We start from the raw sequence: 20,277 nt of genomic DNA on the forward strand, positions 1-20,277 counted from the left end.
GGGGGGGGGGCGAGATCGCTGTCACACCGGCCCTTTTTTATTGCTGGCCGGGGTGGATTCTTGCTCTCCCTACCTTTTGAAACTTCTTACCTATGTGTCTGGGCGATAAAATCTCACCAGCACTCCCTACACCTTTCGTATACAGCACTGCTTGCGATCTATCATACTTTTTGTTTCCGAAAGCTGCCCGGTAGGTACATACAACGTGCAGTAAGTACGGCAATATATTAAAGACAACATGTTTTGAGAGAACTGTGGAACCTCGCGTTGCCGCTAGGTGGCGTGTGTTGTTTACGTTTACGACGATGACACCGTCAAGACTCATCTCACATACAGCGATCCATTAAGACCTGTCATTGACAGTTACTCTTTACTCATATTCGTGCTTCTACTATTTATCACCTTGTACTGAACTTCCAGGTAAGGCTGCAATAAGTAAAAAAAAATATCTTTATTTTGTTTTAAAACACTAAATGTACGAATCTTAGTTTTGGAATCGTATATCACTATGTCCTAACCTGATATCCAGCCGTATTATAGCTCCCGTGTCTCTTCCGTATTTGTGGAGAGGACAGAAGAGACTCTGGTGCTTTGATACGCCAAGCTACCTATGTCACACATATGACTTTTTGACACGGAATGTTCTAGACATGATGTTTTAGGTCATCCTTTTTTGCACAAGTACAGCGGAATTTCATGACGCCTGATATTTACAGATATCTTGTAAAATTTGACAACCCTCCTAACGTGAGTTGCGTCCAGTTTCTACTACTCCTTTGGCAAAAAAAAAACAGTAAAAAGTATATTTTGATTGTGGTACACTATCATTATCTCACCATGAAATGCCAATGCTTATACACAATAGATGCAGTCACCCAGAGTGACAGATAAGATTTGGCCTAGAGTCAAAGCCGATTTTCTCATTATTACATGTCAGTAGAGGCACTTTGGGAACGCCCCAAAACATTTCACTTGTGACGTGTATCCCAAATACAGTTGTTTCTGAGGTAAGGGTAATTTACAACTTAGAAATATAGTTGGTTGTGATGTAATTAGGATTTACAGAGTACACATTTGACTGTTTGTGATGTAATGGCAATTTCCAAGGTAGAAATCAGACAAATTGCACGTACGGAGGGTTGTGCCCTTAGATTTACAGCCTCACTTATGTATTTACTAGTATATAAAATGATGTAAGTGTCCGCGAAAGATATTTCTCTTCAAGTCTTGGGCATGATTTTTGTTTACTTCTAGGTATACATTTTTATTTTTCGTTTCCTAAAACAACCCGGCCAGGCCCAGGTTTGTGACCTCGGTTCATTGAACGGTTATCCCACTTTTGAACAGGGGGTTGTTGAAGAATGTTTTGTCACGTTCTATATAACGAAATCATTAGAAATTTTTCAACATTCCTGGCACATTTGGCCCGATTGTGGCATAACAGACCACCCAGATCCTGCGTATTCTTTAAATGTTTTGTTCAGCCATGACACCCCGTGTATTGAAATAGTATGTCCCTAATCATATGTTTATACGCAGAAGAAACCGATATCTCATTGATATATAACGAATAAATAACGAATCAGCAACAATATGTTTTCACGACTGTAGCGTGTACTGGATACTCGTCCATGTCAGCCCCTTTTGTACATCGTGACTTTAACCCGATTTGTGGCTAATAAGATAAGAACGTCCCTGACATTAAATGGTAGTGCATCGTTTAGCTATTCCACGAACAAACACCTAACTGGAAATCCTTACATCTGCACCGGTTAAAAATAGCACAAGGAAACGATTAGTTTGTGCAGCACAAACCCTGCAGACGAGGGATGTAACTCCTCCACGCAAACAGAGGAGGCCGGCCGGCCGAATGTTGGGCGGGCTGCTATAAGCGAGATTTAGTCAGGCTAGAAAAATGTATGTTGAGCTAGCAGATTGATTCTTAATCTTTTATCGAAATGATTGGCACGGGGTCGCGTCTCTTCTGTCATGTATGCTCTGATTTATAAACTCTATGAAAATGAAGGTGTTGTAATAATCATGTTGTCTGCTTTTTCTCTGTCCCTACTCTAAATAACGCAATGAGCACCGCAATGCTCAAAAATGTAACCAAATTTACTTCTTTGACATGTCGTTACAGTTCTTTATAGGAAGCATCAGTAACAGTATTTCTAACACACAGTATTGTGCTCAAAATGTGTATGTGTATGGGTCTGTAATGTCATTAACCCTCAAACACCCAAGTGGGGTCCATTTGGACCCCAGGCATATATTTTGAAGTGTCATTTGAACATTTTTGATCGGAGGAAAAATTCCTTCCGTGACTTTGTCAGTCAATATCTGCCATACCTTTCCCTACGTTTTTACGACAATTGGTACAATACTGTGGAAACAATAAGGAAAGCCTGTGATCCGTCCGTCTGGGGTCCAAACGGACCCCAGCAAAAATATACACTTAAAACCAACTTTTGGGATTAACTCCTAGACTTCTTATCGTATGACCACCAAACTTTTATGGGATACTACAAGACAAAGTAAATCCTCACAAAAAATTCTGTCATCACCATATAATGGGACGACATTATGACGTCATTTGAAGTGACGATATTTCAATGTCAACGCCATTTCCTTGACAGAGACGTTTTGTGATAACACAAAGGTCTAACTATGCCGCAGGCAGAAAGGGGATTCCCCTAAATGTCAACTTTCAACTCTGTTGCAAAGCAGTCCCATTGGTGCCCTTAACTGTCAAGCTATTGTTCATATAATGATAGCCACATGTAAAGCTATACGTATATATGGACCGACGCGCGTACAAGGTCAGGTAGCCAGGGCGACTCTGTGTAGACCACTATAAGAACAAGTGTTGCGCCGACTGACCGGTCAGGATTGTCTGACACAGGTACGTTTTCACCAGCTACATTCTACCTCTGAACGTCCTTAATGATGATTATATGTAGGTTGCAGAAGACTTTAAAAATGAAAGGTACGGTCTAAACTATGTCTGAGCATGTCGTTAAACTGATTGGTGGGCGGTAGCCATGCTAAACCCCAAAGAAGGCGATCGACGAGTGAAAAAACTGGATGTGTGTGACCTTTCATGTGGATGCGATGTACAATTACAATTCAAAAGCAAACGAAACGAACAAAGGTTATCTGTAAAGTTTGTTGAACGATCTGTCACACAGTGTGGCACACTAGTAGTCTTCACAAGACACTCAGTGGGAGGGCTAAGATCGCCTTTTTTATCTTTTCTTCCGGGCAGACAATGTGGCACTGCACTCAAGTTAACTTATATTTAAATTGCCACATAAAGAGATCCCCGACCGTAGTGAAGTACCCATTTTACACCCGGGTGAAGTGAAGAAGGTCGTGTTAAGTGTCGTTTCCAACGCCGCAACGTCGGGGGCATGACGAGTATCGAACCCGGGGTTTCTAGGTTTCGAGCACCGGGACTGGTAACTGCCAGTTACGCCAACACAAGGCCCTTGTTTCGTGTCTGTCTTGCAAAACGGCAGGTGGAAGATGCCACTGAATGCCGCAGATCCAAGTGCTGCAGAGTGGAGGGCTATTCTGTGCATATTTGTCAGTTTACTGTTTTGTCCACTGCACTGTAGTTGGCACAAAGGTACATACTGCTTTCTCTGCTTAGCACTCAGCATTCGGGAAAGAGCATGGAAGTTGAACACACACCACTACCAGTGGACTAGCCCCCTGCAGTAGTGATTGCACAAAGTTGTGTGGCCCGGGGCTACTGAAACAGAGATCGGCACCACCCTATGCGCCATCAGGCACAGGAAGGACTTTGACTACGACCATGTACATAGTATCATTTCAAAGTTTTCATTCTTTTTTATTTTTCACAAAACTGTGTGCACATAAAGTTGGATTTGATCAAAACAAATTTTGGACGCAGTGAGCTGGCTATAATGGCAGATGCAGGCACACCTCAGGTGATCGTAGGTCAAAGCTCCATTTTTGCTAAAGGTCATTTCCTTGTGACGTTTCAAATCATCCAAGTAGAATGATACCAAATACCAAAACATAAACATTTCTCTTGTTAGTATGAAACCATTTCAATACGTTATATTGATAGAAATGTGACAATAATGTAAACACATGAAGGGGACTTTGATTTAAAAAATCCTGTTGATATTAGATATATTCGAAACGTCACAAGATCTTAATCTAAGCTGGTTATGACATCGTTATCCATAGACAAGTTCTAGCCAATCATGGGGCCTCTTTTGTCGAGCTAGTAATACAGTTAACAACAAAATCATTAATACTCCTCCCAAAATGTGCCATACGCATTGTGTTACACCGCCGAGGGTTTTAATTCAGTCAGCTGTGTGATATTAACATACGCGTGCACACTTAGAATAATTACAAGTGAACGTGCCATTTTTGACGAAGGTCATTTCCTTGTGACGTTAGCCCATACATGCAACACGTTTTCTATCTGAGGTAGGTACTGTACTAAATTTTTCCTTTGATTTGGAAACAAAACAAAACAAGACTTGTCAACGGCTTTTACACCCTGAAGATTTTACATATTAACTTTTCCCATTATATTGTTATAGCCAGGACACGTTTCTTCAAAGTTTTCAGGCCCCTAAATCGACATGCAATTCATCACTGGTTGCCAAAAAAACAGCAATAGTTTTACAATTAAAGCCAAATCTCAGGTAGTGACGTTTTCCATTTCCAATGTTGTGTAAAAGATGGTATCTGTTGACATGACGTCATGCTTTCCAAAGCTGTCGTATCGCTATGACCTATAGTTCTAAACAGTTGGATTTGTTATACAAAATTGCCCTCTAGTGGTGAAGCTGCGATGTTCAGGCAAGCGTGGAAAAGTTAGGGATTGTAGCTGGTCTTGTTGTTAGGATCAATCTGGAATATAACGGGGGCCGTCCTAAGATGACCCCTGCCCTAAGATGCCCGGATTTTTTGCTGATCTTATTATGCATAAGTGCGCCGTGTTTGTTGCCACTGACTATGATGATTAGAAAGGTAAATAAACCAAGTCCAAACAAACAGCTTTTTTTTCTATCAAAAAAATGTTTACAAATATTCACTTCCCTTTTTTTTAAGACAGAATTTTCACAATAATGTTGGTAGCGCCGAATCACTGTGGTCACCTGTTACTAGGTATTGGTGGCCCGTGTCCATGAATAAACAACCAGTAAAAAACAGCCACACAACTGTCATACACATAAGAAATAAAGCTTCACAAAACGCTACAAATATTGGTCTTCAAATGTTTGTTGAGAAGAAGACCGGCCATAGAAAAACAACATAAGCATCACCGCTGCTGTTTTCCCCAGGGAGTGTGGCCCCGCAGGTGGCAGATGAGCGATCGCCCCAAAGATTTGTTACTCTAACAAATGATTCGTACCGTCTATAAAAATGAAACGTCACGGAGTGATGTCGAATATGTTTCCCAATACGTACACAGAGCTTTTTGGTGATTTTGGTGTTGTCGTTTTTCGTAATGATTTTGTTAGTCGGGCCGCCACATTCAGTGCATTTCGCCCATTTCCCATGAAAACACGACCTGGATTGTGAAAGATTTAGCCCTCCTCGCGGGAGACAAGAAGCACACACAATCACAATTCTACGTCAAAGGAAAGCTAATATATCATAAGATTAGAATTTTTATTTATGTTTGTCTAAATTGGTCACCAGCTTCCGAAGAGCGGGGCAAGTTAGAGCGCACTGTTTAACGCAGCTCAAAATCGGAATTTATATTCACGATAACGTCCTCGGTGTTTGCCAGTTTTTACGCGTAGGTTGAATGGTTCATGATAAGTATGGATGCCTTCCTTATTCAAGTATGGTCTCTAGATAAATGTTTTGTAAATTCATTGATCAAAACTTGACCACTCTTTGGCAACTAGTGATGGAACGCCGTGAGTTCGAGCGCGTAAAAAGGCGAGCATCTTAGGGCGGCCCTCGTTATATTTGTTACCTCAGATCACGAATATACATTCTCCAAGGCTAGGTGCAGCTACTAAAAAGGTAGAAAATAAACTGCCTCAGAGTTGATTAGTGCCTCAAATCCAACCGTGAATGCTACAGTTGCGTAAAAACCCAGGTTCTGCCGTCGATTTCAGGCCACAAAGATGAACTTTCGATTGGCCAAATATTTGGCTGTGACTGCGGTGCTATTGATCCTGTTCATTGATGGCACCGCCCCAGCTCCTGAATGCGTTGTTCCAACACCTCCCCTCCACGGAGCAGTGACGTGTGGTGTGGCCGAAGGTGCTCAGAAATACTGCAGCATAAGCTGTGATGACAGGTAAATTTCTTTTCATATTTCATAACTTTTCAAATTTGCCTCAAATTCCTCTTTTAAAGTGATACAATAAAAATATGTTTTCAGTTAATTTCACTTTGAAACTAATATTTTAACATGAAATTATTTCTAATTGAGGTATGACTTTGCGCATGAGCCAGCGGACACGTATCGGTGCGATTGGAACGCTATGTGGTATCCGGCAGAAGACTTACCGTGGCCTGACTGCTCTCGTAAGTGCAAAATAAACGTTTTCATGAAGGGTCTTTAACAATGCTTTGAAACGAGATGTGATGTATACCCTGTAGCATAGAATCCAACTGACCTTAGGCTTATTAGGTTCCAAGTGTAAAAAGGGGCCCTGCCGGGCTGTTTTTTGGTAAGGGGCGTTACCCTTACGAGGCACCGTGGGACACCTTGCGGCTCATGTTTTTGAAGGCCCGGCAGGGCACCGAGTAAAATTACAGTCGGACTGAACATGAAGTCGGGACCTGGTAACAAATAGACGCCGTGACCTATTTGTGGGAAACACCGATGATATCCGGTAGTCCCGCGGGGCAAATTTGTGTCTTCGGAGCCCGGCCGGGGCTACATCCCTGATGGGCACCGGTGCCATCGGAACCTAAGCCTAATTAAAAGCATGCCCAGACCCTGATATCATTTTCTGATCGCATTCTATTCCTAGGTTTCCACCGCCCTGGGCGAGCCCGGCAAAAGAATGAGCTTTACTACTACAGTGGTCCATGTACGTTTAACGTAGAAGAGATCAAACGAGACTTCCTACGACTCTACGCGACCCTGGGTAACTGCAGCGCTGGTATCAGATGTGGGATTACTGACATTAGGGTGTCCTGTCTCAGTGGGATTTGGACAGATGAAGAAGGTGAAAACATTCGGTGCAGTTTGTAGGGAGTAAAATATCAACATACGCATTCATACACTAGTTTTATTTGTAGCTTTGTTTATATATTGTTATTTTGTCTGTATGTATGCATTGACATTTATGTTAAGATGTACTGCTAGAATAAATTTGAGAGCAGTGCCACTCTGTTCCGTTTTGTTAGTATTTTCAACAAAAAACAACAAATTTTGAAACAACAACAATATACTTCTGTAATATGGACTGGGTGGGTAGAATAGAAATGTAAAACGGAAAACACCAGAAATTTTCACCTGGTAGTTACAATTGTGAATGAAATGACGGATACTCTGGCTCTGGCAAAGAATTCCATCTGCAGCGCAACATATAATTTTCTGACGTAGATGAGTGTGCCACGGGCATGGACAACTGCCATGAAGACGCGAGCTGTACCGATACTAACGGCAGTTTCACCTGTACATGCAACGATGGATTTACTGGGAATGGACTTTACTGTGGTCAGTGAATATTTCCATCACTTAGGACTCCACTTCAGGTTCTATATGGCTTACTGATAGAATAACAAAACTGCATGTAAAACGACATTTTGTATACGACGTGCGCGTACTACCCGGAAAGACCGCCGGATTTTGTTCACTTTCTACACAAGCAATAATATGTTCAAAAAGTATCAAAGATATAGTTTAAATTTTGAATATACTTTTGTCAATTTCTCCGGTTAGAAAGGAACGCTCCCAACCTTGTATCCTGCCCCGCCGACACACGGATAACAGTTAACTCCCCAGACGGAGGTCTCCTGGACTGGACCGATCCAGAGTTCCGTTTCCAACCGTCCAACGAGCTGGCCAATCACGAGTGTTCTGCTAACAAGGGGGACGCCGCTCCCATTGGAACCCGCAACGTCCTGTGCTGGGCTGAAGGCTTTGCTGATAGGACTACATGTGACTTCGATATTGTTATCGAAGGTATATATCTTGCAGTTTAAGGATAAACAGATATTTAAAGGACTTTAGAGTTCTTGAATAACTATAAATTACCTAGCTTGATCCTACTCTATATACAGCCTTCCTGTACATGTCATAAGCTTTATCATGTTTCTCTATCCCCAGCCCCTGAATGCGTTGTTCCGGCACCTCCTCTGAACGGGGCAGTGGCGTGTGTTGTGGCCAAAGCCGGTGCTCAGAAATACTGCAGCATAAGCTGTAATGACAGGTAAATTACTTGTCGTATTTCATAACTTTTCAAATTTGCCTCCAATTCCTCTTTTATAGTGATATACTGAAATTACGTTTTAAGGTAATTTCACTTTGAAGCTAACATTTGAACATGAAATCATTTCTCATTAAGGTACGACTTTGCGGTGCAGCCAGCGGACATGTATCTGTGCGATTGGCACGCTGTGTGGTATCCGGCAGAAGACTTACCGTGGCCTGACTGCTCTGGTAAGTGCAAAATAAATGTGTTTATGAAGGGTCTTTAACAATGCTTTGAAACGTTGTACTGTATACCCTGTAGCATAGCATCCAGCCCACCTTAGGCTTAGGTTCCAAGTGTAAAATGGGGCCCTGTGGGGCTGTTTTTTTTATTGGCACGGGCGTTACTCCTACGTGGTCCCGTGGGACACCTTGCGGCTCATGTTTTGTAGGCCCTGCCGGGCACTTGGTTGAATTAAAGTCGGACTTAAAATGAAGTCGGGACCTGGTAACAAATAGACGCCGTGACCTATTTGTGGGAAACACCGATGATATCCGGTAGTCCCGCGGGGCAAATTTGTGTCTTCGGAGCCCGGCCGGGGCTACATCCCTGATGGGCACCGGTACCATCGGAACCTAAGCCTAAATAAAATCATACCCAGACCCGTATATCATTTTCTGATCGCATTCTATTCCTAGTTTCCTATCGCCCTGAGCGAGCCCGGCAAAAGAATGAGCTATACTACTACGGTGGTACTTGCGCCTTTAACGAAGAGGACATCAAAAGAAACCTCCTACTGCTCTACACGTCCCTGGGTGACTGCAGCGCTGGTATCGGATGTGGGGTTACTGACATTGTGGTGACCTGTCACAGTGGAATGTCGACAGATGAAGAAGGTGAAAACATTCGGTGCAGTTTGCAGGGAGTAAAATATCAACATACGCATTCATACACTAGTTTTCTTTGTAGCTTTGTTTATATATTGTTATTGTTTCTGTATGTATGTATTGCCATTGATGTTAAGATGTACTGTTCGAATACGTTTGAGAGCAGTGCCACCCTGTTTTATCTAGTTAGTATGCTGAACAAAAAACAACAAATTTTTAAACAACAACAACATACTCCTGTATAATGGACTGGACGGGTAGAATAGAAAGGTAAAACGGAAAACACCAGAAATTTCACCTGGTAGTTACAATTGTGAATGTAATAACAGATACTCTGGCAATGGACTCCATTTGCAGCTCAACATATATAATTTTCAGACGTAGATGAGTGTGCCACGGGCACGGACAACTGTCATGAAGACGCGAGTTGTACCGATACTGACGGCAGTTTCACCTGTACATGCAACGATGGATATACTGGGAATGGACTTCTCTGTGGTCAGTGAATATTTCCATCACTTAGGACTCCACTTACGGTTCTTTGTAGCTTACTGATAGAATAACGAAACTGCATGTAAAACTACATTTTGTATACGACGTGAGCATACTACCCGAAGAGACCGCCGGATTTTGTTCACTTTCTATACAAGCAACAATATATTCAAAAGGTATCAAAGATGTAGTTTATATTGATGTATATACTTTTGTCAATTCCTCCGTTTAGAACGGAACGCTCCCAACCTTGTATCCTGCCCCGCCGACACACGGATAACAGTTAACTCCACAGACGGAGGTCTCCTGGACTGGACCGATCCGGAGTTTCGTTTCCAACCGTCCAACGAGCTGGCCAATCACGAGTGTTCTGCTAACAAGGGGGACGCCGCTCCCATTGGAACCCGCAACGTCCTGTGCTGGGCTGAAGGCTTTGCTGATGGGACTACCTGTGACTTCGATATTGTTATCGAAGGTATATATCTTGCAGTTTAAGGATAAATAGATATTTAAAGGACTTTAGAGTTCTTGAATAACTATAAATTACCTAGCTTGATCCTACTCTATATACAGCCTTCCTGTACATGTCATAAGCTTTATCATGTTTCTCTATCCCCAGCCCCTGAATGCGTTGTTCCGGCACCTCCTCTGAACGGGGCAGTGGCGTGTGGTGTGGCCGAAGCCGGTGCTCAGAAATACTGCAGCATAAGCTGTAATGACAGGTAAATTACTTGTATTTCATAACTTTTCAAATTTACCTCCAAATTCTCTTTTATAGTGATACACTAAAATTATGTTTTAAGTTAATTTCACTATGAAACTAACATTTGAACATGGTTTTTAACATGAAATCATTTCTAATTGAGGTACGACTTCGCGCATGAGCCAGCGGACACGTATCGGTGCGATTGGAACGCTGTGTGGTATCCGGCAGAAGACTTACCTTGGCCTGACTGCTCTGGTAAGTGCAAAATAAACATTTTTATCATATCAAGGGTCTTTAACAATGCTTTGAAACGAGATGTACTATATACCCTGTAGCATAGCATCTAGCCCACCTTAAGCTTAGGTTCTAAGTGTAAAAAGGGGCCCTGCAGGGCTGTTTTTTAGCACGGGCGTTACCTTGCGGCTCATGTTTTTGTAGGCCCTGCCGGGCACGGAGTTGAATTAAAGTCGGATTTAAAATGAAATCGGCACCTGGTAACAAATAGACGCCGTGACCTACTTGTGGGAAACACTGATGGTATCCAGTAGTCCACCGGGGCAAATTTGTGTCTTTGGAGCCCAGCCTGGGCTACATCCCTGATGGGCACCGGTACCATCGGAACCTATCAAAGCCTAAGTAAAATCACAAAATCGCATTCTATTCCTAGGTTCCTACCGCCCTGGGCGAGCCCGGCAAAAGAATGAGCTGTGCTACTTCAGTGGTCTATGCGCCTTTAACGAAGAAGACATCAAAAGAGACCTCCAACGGCTCTACGCGACCCTGGGTGACTGCAGCGCTGGTATCAGATGCGGGATTGCTGACCTTGAGGTGACCTGTGGAATGTCGACAGATGAAGGTGAAAACATTCGGAAGATATATACCATATGTAGGGCGTATTCAAGGGCTGATTAATGAATGAATGAATTAATAAGTTAGATATATGATAAGTTGACATCAAACACGAATTCTTTTCTGTGCAGATGAAGACGAGTGCACCCTCCAAACAAACAACTGTGACGAACATGCCACCTGTACCAATACACCTGGGAGCTACACCTGCGCCTGTTTGGAAGGATTCAGTGGCGATGGATACACATGTACAGGTAAGATCGGTCAATAAGCATTTTCACAGAGTTCACTACGCATGGGCGAGCGACAAGAATTATGGGTAATATGTCAATGTTGAAGGCCTCATGAACGTAAACATTTCACCATTTTGCAGGCGCTAGTATTTCGGACATTTTCATGGAATTCGTCATGGTGGCAAACAATGGTAGAGACGAGACTGTTTACTTCTTATGCCATGGGCCTTCACCTTTGACATATTGTCCAGGATTTCTGTCGCTCGCACATGCGTAGTGAACTCTGTAAAAGATTATTGTTTGCCAAATCATTGAATGTTTGACTCACTGCATTAACGCGATGTTGAGGACTACCTCCATTGTTCACTAAAGTACATTGCAAACGCATAAACACGTATGTAAAGATACGCTGTAACTCAATGCGCTCCTCTTCGTCAGATGATGACGAGTGTGCTCAGGAGAGTACCTGTGATGAACATGCCACCTGTACCAACACACTTGGGAGCTACACCTGTGCTTGTAACGAAGGATACACTGGCGATGGAAACACTTGCACGGGTAAATAATAAGTGTATTAGCCTGTCTGACGTATAAATTGAGCTATAATAACTATATTCACTATATTCTGTGGGACAGTATGATAATTGAATCGTAAAAACTGTAGATTATTAGACAAATATGGAAATCTTTGGACTCTCTGGCTGGTGAAATCATACCAAATTGATGACCGAAACGCGACATTGCTTACTGAATGAGGACTACCATCCATGACTTTGACTAGTCGTCTAGTCTTGTAGTGGTTACATGTTATCACCCTATGCTTCCTCAAAGTATTTGACAGACGTGTTCTTTTGTCTTTTTTTTCTGATGCAGAGAGATGCTCTTCAGGTTTTGAGTATTGGAACGAAGCCTGCTACTACCTCTCGCCAAATAGAAAAACATTTTTTTTCAGCCGAAAGGGACTGTGACAGTCGTAGGGCGAAACTAGTTGTTTGGCCCGACTCAGCCACTCACCAATATCTGATTGAAAACGCGAAAAGCAAGAGGTAATATGGAGTTGTATAGCATGTACTATTTACTGACATACATCATGGACTAATGCTATAGAATAACCTGTTACATTCAATACAATTCAACTTATAATTGAGATGTAGAACCAGTATTTCTTTTGACTATCGCCTAATGGACCTTTTCCAACTTTGCTAGTCCGGTGAACCAGTATTTTATGCTTTATCTTTGCTGTAATGCCCATATGGCTGTGGAGTATCATTAAAAAGAAACCGTACACTTACCATCTAGTACAATGTATATAGTTTGAACAAATGGATGTAATGGAATATTACATTTTATAAGTCGTATTTTTGTTGACTATGTCATCTTCAGTAAATTATGTATTTTGTCTATGTAGCAAACAATCCTACTACATTACAAAGAAACCACTATCTAACAAAGAATTTAACTGTTACCCCAAGCCTTTACTAGCTGTGTGTAGAAGCTTCCACGGGGAATCCGCCATCTTTCATCAGCTCTGGTAGTAGTCACGTAAATTGGAGGTCAAAGGTCACCTGAAGTTCTAAATAAGTATTTTTCTTTTCGGCAGAAACATCTGGATTGGACTGAGTGACCGTGGACAAGAGGGTGAGTTCGTCTGGAGCAATGGTGACTCTCTCGGGTCCTTCCACCACTGGAAGGGGCACAACTTTCCACGTGCTCACTGTGTGGCGATGATGAAAAGGAGGGGGACCTATGTGTTGGGAGTGAAGCTCTGCGCGGCAAATTGCAACTATTTCTGCCAACGAAGTAAGTACTGTACATGTATTCCTTCGTGGGTCGAAAGATGTGACCAGATCTGTTTGGATTGGTGACCTTGTGGTGACGAGTGACACTTTCTAACATTACAGTTCTTCACAGTTACGTCTCCAAGGGCACTGATATATCTGTCGTGGTCAAAACTGTTATTAAGGCTTTTGAAGAAAACTTTGTTGTGATGCACCAAAAGTAGTTACTCAAGCAACTGGATATACTCAAGCAACCGGATTTGGTTTTGAAAATGGTGGTGTATCTTATTGTTGCATCTTATTACCTGGATGTCTAACCTACATCGACGTTTGTTGTGATGCATGCGTGGTAAAAGAACCAAAGACACAAAAGTTTCTAAATGTGCTTTATACATACATACATACATGTACATGTTAAATGGTCAGTTTCTTTGGACACCTCAATTCCCACCCTTAACAAACATTTTAAAAGATCTGTTGTATTTCAGATGGCCACCAGTCAGAGATCATGATCTTATAAGTGAGCAATGGAAAGAGAACAAAGACTGATTCAGTGAAATGAATTTTATGGGGTCTTTGTTAACCAATTGTTTCAATTCTTACCCATAGCTGCTGCAACCAATCCTTAGGACAAGGATGGGAAGAGAGGACGGACCAACAACATTGACCAATACTGAGGGTATTGAGAGGTAGAGACTCTCCAGTCCGCTTATGAGGCTTAACTGTACATGTAATGCTTACGAATTATCAAATGTTCAATTCTCTATTACTTACTTTTATAAAGCTAAGACATTATACGCCAGAAAAAGAAGTTACTCAATCAGTTGGATACAATTTTGGAAATGGTTAGATAATATCCACTATCATTCGTCAGTGACACCGATGTGATCCGAAAGAAACTTTATACCCTAATTATAAATGCAAAAGAGCTGAAGACAATTTTGTATAGTCAAAGAGGATAAGGATTATATTTGACGTTTTCTTTTGAGGTGCCAGGTTACAAGACGTTATCCAAATTTGGTGACGAGTTTGCTTTCTATCTATGTTTAAAGTAGGACAAAATAGAAAGAAAATGATATTAGCTGCCAGAGAAACTTTTTATCGCGTATATAATAAACCGAACAATGTTTTCGCGTTTGAGGCCATAAAAAGTTATCACTTTCTGCACTGTTTCCTTAACTTATACTATAATCAGGTTTCTGTCCTATGTTTTCAAATAGGAACTACATCGGTTGAAACCCAGTTCAAATAATCCTGCTGTTTATTTCATCCGATCTAAAGTGTAAATTTGCATACGGTATTCATATAAAACTATTATGATGTAGTCACTCGTGTACAGGGTTGTAGCCAACACCTGTCCTTCAGTCCTTTGAAGGAATTTTGCAACTGGGGACTGAAAAAAAGTTTTCCCCATTCCGTCCCCTTGGACAGACAAAAACTGATATGTAAAGATATAAAAAAACTGAAACATATGTGTTCTTCTTCACCAAAACCAAGGATCCTTGCCAAAACAGATGCCATTGAACAGCTTAGTCTACAAGCAAAATTTGCACCTCAAATGCAGGAAATAGTGTTTCAGAGGGTCTAGATTTCAAAATTTTCTGGAACCCAGACCCCCTAGAAATGAAACGCAACGTCACGCCATGCCTTCGGTGCTCGATAGGATTCCCATTCAAAATCAAGGGGACTGAAAATGATTTCAGGCTGGCTACAACCCTGCTCGTGTATATGCTACACATGAGAAAAGAATCAATTTGTATCAAGTCTTCCTGCCTGCTATGAATTTACCCAATGAAGTTATTCAAAGTAAAAGGTATTTTGTTAATGTGTAAGTGCAAGCTTTCCTTGGTTTCGATTTCGGAAATTGCCATAAACTACACAACTAATGTCCATGATTTCTTTTTTCGCACTTCTTATTAGTATAGTCTATTCCTTTTACAAGTTGTATAACGCTCTATTATATCTACATTTCCCTTCAACAGCCCCAAGTATCATTGGCCTGGTATTCATACCCATCATAGCTGCCCCGTGGCTTCGTCCTCTCAGTAGGCAGCGTTGACAGTGCTGCCTAGTGAGAGGCTGTGTATTGGTACATTCACGTGTATTGATTAACAGTCATGTGCCGCAGGTGCACGAATGTCGTAATACCACAAAAGAATCACCTCAGATATTCCAACGTTACATGTGAAGCTTTACTATAGCAGCGAGGCAACAGTGATTAAAAATGATCTCGCCACCAATTGTGCTCCACACGCACTGAAAGATATTATGATGATAATCGAACGGAAATAACATTGTCCTTCTTCACTGTACTGCGCCACAAACCTTTCGTATTGTCGTAATGCACACGAAGAAATTAGAATTTTCATATGCGTCAAGTCTGCCCGGTTGTCTTCACTATTCGCATAGTTTTGATATCAGTAAATACCAATCGTTAAGTATGTTTATTACGTATTTGTACTCCAATGTTCTATTGGGACCTTGTTATGTCTTCATCAGAGCCAAGGGGTATATAGGTTTTGTACTTTCAGATTCCTTCAAGTCTATGTCTGAAAACTAGTGCTCAACACAGGAAGGGAGCGTACCTTAAGCCAAGGGCACAACCCTCCGCACGTGCAATTTGTCCGTAAATATTGAGAGGCCATATGCATATCCCAAAATATTGCCCACGTTTTGGTACGTAGACAGCACGTATTTGCACGTACGGCTGGTTGTGCCCCTAGCTGTAAGTATGGCAGCTCGTTCAGTCTTAGTCCCAGCCCTCCCGCGGGTCGGATCACCCTCCGGCCTTCGGGCGATCCTTCCCGCGGTCGGGCTGGTACCTCGGGTGATACGGAATACACCGTGTTGTATTCTATATATATGCAAATCAATGAGAAAGGGAGAAATATGTATAGAATTGATTATTTACAATAAACACTTTATTTGACATACCATGATGCCAATAAGTTTGATATCATTTGACGAAGGTATGAGGTCACGTTACTTAAGATATGATATTTTATTATACACCAAAAAGTAGTTACTCAAGCGACTGGTTATGGTTTGGAATATTTTAATCTAAAATTAAAAACGTGTACTATGCAAATCACTCTATTATTCAATATGTAGTGGAAGATATTTCACTAATCCTATCCATTCATATGACATTTTTAAATTTACAACTTTTGAACTCATTAGTTAAATCATGGGCACATGAATGTGTTCTTAAATCAATATTTGTCCCTTGGCGATTACTAGTTCTTTATATTTAATATGCTCAGACGTAGATTTGGTATGTTTTATGTCCAGGGAGCTTAGCTGCTCGCAAATCTTGTATACTAACTTATTAACTTGATCAAGTGTCCGAGTAAAAGTCTTTTTTCATGAACTGTTTTGGATAGCTTTTTTGCCTGTAACATTCTCATGTCCATCTCCTAAGTATGTAATAACGACTATATAAAATGTATTTTTACTTAATAATATCGCGTTACATTAATGCCGTTAATAGGACTATTTTACTTAAAGTCATCTCAGATTTTCAAACTCTTTATCTAGGGCCCGGGTAATAATCACGGCTAAGTACAGCAGTACATACACTGTAAGTTGCATAGATATTAAGATTCCTATAGTCTAATCAAAGTCACCGAAAAAGTGAGTTTCATAATCATTTGTAAATATTTTGAATTCTATGTACTTTTTTGCCTAAGAGATTTGTTACTTTGGAAATATGTTGAACGTTATTCCAGCCTTTAAACAAATTCCCTGGCTATTCAATATTTTCTTAAATTTATAACAATAAACAGGGTATCTATAATAAACAGCATTCTTTAATTATAAAAATTCTTTATTCATGTAACGTCTTGTACATGGGGCAGTGGGTTTGAAAGAAAGTGACACACACATGCAAAGTATGGTTGTATTATGCATGATGGTTCACCACAAGTAAAGGCATGCTAGCAGTGACCAGTATAGGTGTACTTTAACGGTGGCAATATCACAAACAGACAGGAAGAACCTAAAATGTAGTAGAGAAGTTGTAGAGCCCATGTTTTAGATTATAGTTACAAGTCGTCTCAATGTCAACGTGTGTTCTTTTATTACGACATTTGTATATGCATGTACTTAGCTTGATAGGGCATGAATGTGCAATTGAGGGAATGAGTATCATTGATTACAAAAACTAACAATTTACCCATTTGCAAATTAAAGTTTACAAAATGTTTGTAGATGTCTATATATTTGAAATATATGAAGGAATTCCAACGAATTCCAATGTTTATGTTTTTTTACAAATAATGTGGCTTAGCTTTTATGAAATCTAAAAGATCTAGAAATTCATAAACAGTTCCGAAAAAGTCGTCTAATGGACTCTAATTTAAGGCATGAGGTAAAACTTAAAAATTAGTAACTTTGTAGGAGTTTCAACGCGTGTCTAATAATATTACTCAATATAATATTATATTATATGATTCAGTCTGTCCTAATGCTTTAATTACATTACATTATTCCTTACATGAAAATCTTCCAACTCGTTTTTATTTATTTAATAACTAAAATATTTTGTCCTTTCTAAATCACCGGTAAAAAGTACAAGCCATTGTTCCATAGTCATTTTCTGTCCCCTTGCGAAGGAAAGCTATACTCCAAATTTATTGGCAATCTACTAGTGTAAGCCATGCATCTAGCAACGATTTTACGCCTTAGTCATGTTCACTGCAGCGTAGAGCTGATCTTCACCCTCTTTAAACACATCATATTTGATCAGCCAATCTTTCAACCAACTCCTCACCCCGTCCGGCCCGACTATCCCTCTGCTCTCCAAGTCGTCAACACTCTCCACAAGCTCCGTGAAGAGGATGTCAGCAGGGTCGATATCTAGATTCTTTATGAAGTCCTCCTTGTAAGCAGCCACAGTCTTCTCATCCTAAAAAAAGGAATTAATTTCAAACCAAGTTCAAGTGTCAACCAAACAGAGATATGCAGCTTGAAAAGATTCAAGTCCAGATATTTACCTAAGCCATGGCTCGGGCAGGTCTTAAAACTTGCAAGGGTGTGTGTGTGTGTGTTGGGGGGGGGGGGTGCATGGAACTTGTGAACGCTCTATGTAAAGTGATAGAGGAACTAAATTTTATTTATTTATTTGGCTTTTCAAAATGACTTGATGATCTAATGAAAAGTATATCTTGTACCCTAGTTCTCGACTTCTTATCAACATTAACATGATCACCGATGCAAATCTCAAATCATGCACGTTTAGGACGTCTAAAAATTTGAATTGATTGCTTTAGTCACATCGTACGTAAAATAAACGGAGTCGTACATCACTTGGATATCCTGTAGTACAAGAATATGCCCACCTTTAGAATGTCCTTAAAGCGACCACACTGACTGATGCACAGTAGAATACAACAGTTGTAGTCGTTCGCCAGGATACGAGCTTGTGCAAGCTGTTTGACGTGATCCGTGCTGGTGTCCCCTTGGAACGGCATGACGAGGATGAGGACGCTCGACAGTCCCCCACAGCTGTTAGCCAAGTTCGCAACCTGTTCATCGATTGCTGTCGTGCCTGGGAAGTCCATGATCTGAAAACAAACAATGCGATTTTTCAGGCAGACGCAAATAAAAAGATCGGTTGTCAAATATACATATATGGCTAAAAAATTATACTGTGTTCAGTTCAGATATGCAAAACTTCTTACCACCATTTTCTTTGCTCCCCTCGCTTTGTAGAGACTTGGGACTGTGGTGTGAGCCCTGTATCCCCTCTCCGGTACGGCCAGACCCCAAACCTTCTGGATAAGTGTGGATTTACCAGCATTTTGGGGTCCAAACAAACCAACGAAGCAAGACTTTTGCAGGTGCTGGCGAATCTGAAAAAGGTCACAAGCCATCTGGCATCGGCGAAGAGCTTCCCTCTGGGACTTGTCTTTTGCATCTTTCAGCATTTTTGATGCTTTAAATGGTTTCGATTTCATGATGACTTCTTCATCTTTGTTCAGAAAGTCGAGACCCTAAGACATAAGAAAACATTACAACAGAGTATATTAAAAGACGTTACGACTGCCAGGAAAGTAGCAGTAGCCTATTTTTCGGAAAGACATATTCAATTCGTACTTTTGTCATGACCTTGGTGATGAACCATTAAAGGAAAAGTACTTAAATCAATCATTTGATTGAGAATGCTGATTGTAACGATTATCAATCAATTCATAAGTAGCTCGTTTGTCGTGTCCTTTCCTACAAATTTAAGATATGATGTCGAAGCATTGTGTAAAGTTGGAATGGCGTGACCTTCAATGCAAATTAGATCATAGTAAACAACAACTAACTTTGTATTTCTTGTACAAGGTGCGTTCCAAGTTGTACACGTCATCAGTGTTGTCACTGTCTTCCTGCTCGCTCGGTACTTCGGGTAGCTCCTTTATCAGCATTCTAAATATCACAAGGGGAATAATGGTGTGCTGATGTACCTGTCCCTAGTGACTATTCTACTGTGTAAAATCATTTGCAGTACATACATAAACATATACACATAAAATAAGACTGATGTCCGACCTGAGAATAGCCTGGTAGTTTTGCTCTTTTTTCCTCAAGTACCAAGCTGCGGCGGCGGCAGCCGCAGCCGCAGTACCAGCAGCACCCGCAACGGCGCCGGCCCCGGCAGCACCCATGGCTCCACCTGCCACACCGGCCCCGGCAGCACCCATGGCTCCACCTGCCACACCGGCCCCGGCAGCACCCATGGCTCCACCTGCCACACCGGCCCCGGCAGCACCCATGGCTCCACCTGCCACACCGGCCCCGGCAGCACCCATGGCTCCACCTGCCACACCGGCCCCGGCAGCACCCATGGCTCCACCTGCCACACCGGCCCCGGCAGCACCCATGGCTCCACCTGCCACACCAGCGCTAGCCCCGACAGCACCCATCGCTCCACCTGCCGCACCGGCAGCGGCAGTTTCCGCGGCAGCGGTC

General features: G+C 41.5%; 2 protein-coding genes across 2 annotated transcripts; both read left to right on the plus strand.

The window, feature by feature from the left end:
• The first annotated feature begins 7,581 nt into the window (after positions 1-7,581).
• Positions 7,582-11,372, plus strand: LOC118422972 (sushi, von Willebrand factor type A, EGF and pentraxin domain-containing protein 1-like). The gene is made up of 10 exons (XM_035830858.1): positions 7,582-7,678; positions 7,904-8,146; positions 8,291-8,393; positions 8,529-8,623; positions 9,074-9,271; positions 9,641-9,760; positions 9,987-10,229; positions 10,374-10,476; positions 10,621-10,715; positions 11,128-11,372. Exons 1-10 carry the CDS (start codon positions 7,582-7,584, stop codon positions 11,370-11,372), a joined length of 1,542 nt encoding a protein of 513 aa, XP_035686751.1.
• A 94-nt stretch (positions 11,373-11,466) lies between these two features.
• LOC118423535 lies at positions 11,467-14,747 on the plus strand. The gene is made up of 5 exons (XM_035831721.1): positions 11,467-11,563; positions 11,981-12,100; positions 12,416-12,588; positions 13,143-13,342; positions 13,930-14,747. Exons 1-5 carry the CDS (start codon positions 11,483-11,485, stop codon positions 13,947-13,949), a joined length of 594 nt encoding a protein of 197 aa, XP_035687614.1. The 5' UTR covers positions 11,467-11,482; the 3' UTR covers positions 13,950-14,747.
• Positions 14,748-20,277: the final 5,530 nt, after the last annotated feature.

This window comes from Branchiostoma floridae, chromosome 9 (genome assembly GCF_000003815.2).
Source record: "Branchiostoma floridae strain S238N-H82 chromosome 9, Bfl_VNyyK, whole genome shotgun sequence".
Taxonomy (NCBI): domain Eukaryota; kingdom Metazoa; phylum Chordata; class Leptocardii; order Amphioxiformes; family Branchiostomatidae; genus Branchiostoma; species Branchiostoma floridae.

Excerpts from the sequence above, each read along its gene's own strand:
- LOC118423535 (XM_035831721.1), top strand. The coding sequence starts at position 11,483 with ATGCCACCTGTACCAATACACCTGGGAGCTACACCTGCGCCTGTTTGG. Across the intron at positions 11,564-11,980 it reads CGATGGATACACATGTACAG|ATGATGACGAGTGTGCTCAG; the intron begins GTAAGATCGGTC and ends CCTCTTCGTCAG. Across the intron at positions 13,343-13,929 it reads CAACTATTTCTGCCAACGAA|CTGCTGCAACCAATCCTTAG; the intron begins GTAAGTACTGTA and ends TCTTACCCATAG.
- LOC118422972 (XM_035830858.1), top strand. The coding sequence starts at position 7,582 with ATGGACAACTGCCATGAAGACGCGAGCTGTACCGATACTAACGGCAGT. Across the intron at positions 9,761-9,986 it reads TGGGAATGGACTTCTCTGTG|AACGGAACGCTCCCAACCTT; the intron begins GTCAGTGAATAT and ends TCCTCCGTTTAG. Across the intron at positions 10,230-10,373 it reads CTTCGATATTGTTATCGAAG|CCCCTGAATGCGTTGTTCCG; the intron begins GTATATATCTTG and ends CTCTATCCCCAG.